The sequence below is a fragment of a genome (genome assembly GCF_019968985.1).
Source record: "MAG: Porospora cf. gigantea B chromosome Unknown PgB_NODE_10152_length_1223_cov_1101.5, whole genome shotgun sequence".
In the NCBI taxonomy this organism is placed as follows: domain Eukaryota; phylum Apicomplexa; class Conoidasida; order Eugregarinorida; family Porosporidae; genus Porospora; species Porospora cf. gigantea B.
In genome coordinates, this window is record NW_027178471.1 from 1 (window position 1) to 1223 (window position 1223).

General features: G+C 47.1%; 1 protein-coding gene across 1 annotated transcript; it reads left to right on the plus strand.

Moving 5' to 3' along the window:
* Window positions 1-225: 225 nt before the first annotated feature.
* On the plus strand, window positions 226-1158 carry KVP17_001485 (uncharacterized protein; the record flags this gene model as incomplete). The annotated part of the gene is made up of 1 exon (XM_068516922.1): window positions 226-1158. One exon carries the CDS (start codon window positions 226-228, stop codon window positions 1156-1158), a length of 933 nt encoding a protein of 310 aa, XP_068379825.1.
* Between the last annotated feature and the right edge of the window lie 65 nt (window positions 1159-1223).

A 1223-nucleotide genomic window follows, 5' to 3' on the forward strand; every position in this document is an offset into this window, starting at 1 on the left:
GGTTCTATTCTACGGAGACGCCGTTACCGTGGGAGACGCACACGTCGAAACCGCGCTTACAACCACCAGCTCAAGAAATTCACAGTTCCTGTACCGATAATGCCACATCTCCAGCAGTATGGTAACCTTAAATCTGTCCACCAGGACGGTTTTTGTATGACTGGTCATATGGGATTTGGCGCAGTTAAGATAGGATCTGGAGATGCTAGAACTAAACTTTGTTCGATGCCCTTTATAATGCCATTCCCCGATATCAAGAAAGAATGCCTGGAAGGCAGCTGGTACTGGAAACCCCTTGGTGTTAAGGTGACCTTTAAGCCAATGAACGTTCCGAATTTCAACATTTTCCAGTATACTAATCACTACGGTGTGTATGCTCGCGATGGAACTATCAACGAATTGGACAATTCGCATAACTTCAGTACACTCCGAGCCGCCCTTTCCGGAGGATCCGGCCAACGAGGCATTAGGAAACATATATGTAAAGGTACGAAGACCATTTTCCTCCCTTGGAAGGGTAGGAACATTCCACAGTCGTATAGGATTGGCGATTGCAACACCGGGGCTCACGGCTATGGCTCTCCCTTCAATGTTATGCACAATGATAGAGGCTATTATCGTACGGAGTACGTTATGAGAGGAGAAGAGAACCACATGCCGCAACAACGTGGATATACAATGTTCTTCATTGAGACCCCTTACTCTACGCCTACTGATAATAACGAGAAACGTGATTTCGTAAGACAAACGCAGGTTGTCCAGTGTACTATGACCTTTTTGTACAGGACTATAGGACCTAGGTCGAATACGGCCTCCGTTTCTGGAGGACCTTTTGCACAGCAGGCCTCCATGTTTTTGCCTTGGGCTAGGTATGAACCCCATCGTACCAACCTTGAGATTTACAATCCTGGTAACTTCTCAGTGGTTCTGCCATCTTACGATGACCACGCTTGTGATTCGGAACCTACCCCTCATCCAATTGAATGTGGCCATCCATATTCGGAGCCACCCCTCGATCCCGTTCCTGAAGATCCCGTTCCCGAGGATCCACTTCCGGAGGACCCTCCCGCTCCACAACAGAGCCCCCTACTATTTACGCCTACGGTCGAAGATAGAACAGGCATTTGTCCTTTCAAGAAAAATGTTACATTTGAATGAATAACTATGAAAAAAGCTTTAGCATTGTCTCGGGCTCGATTGGCTCTACTGTCAAGGTGTCAATA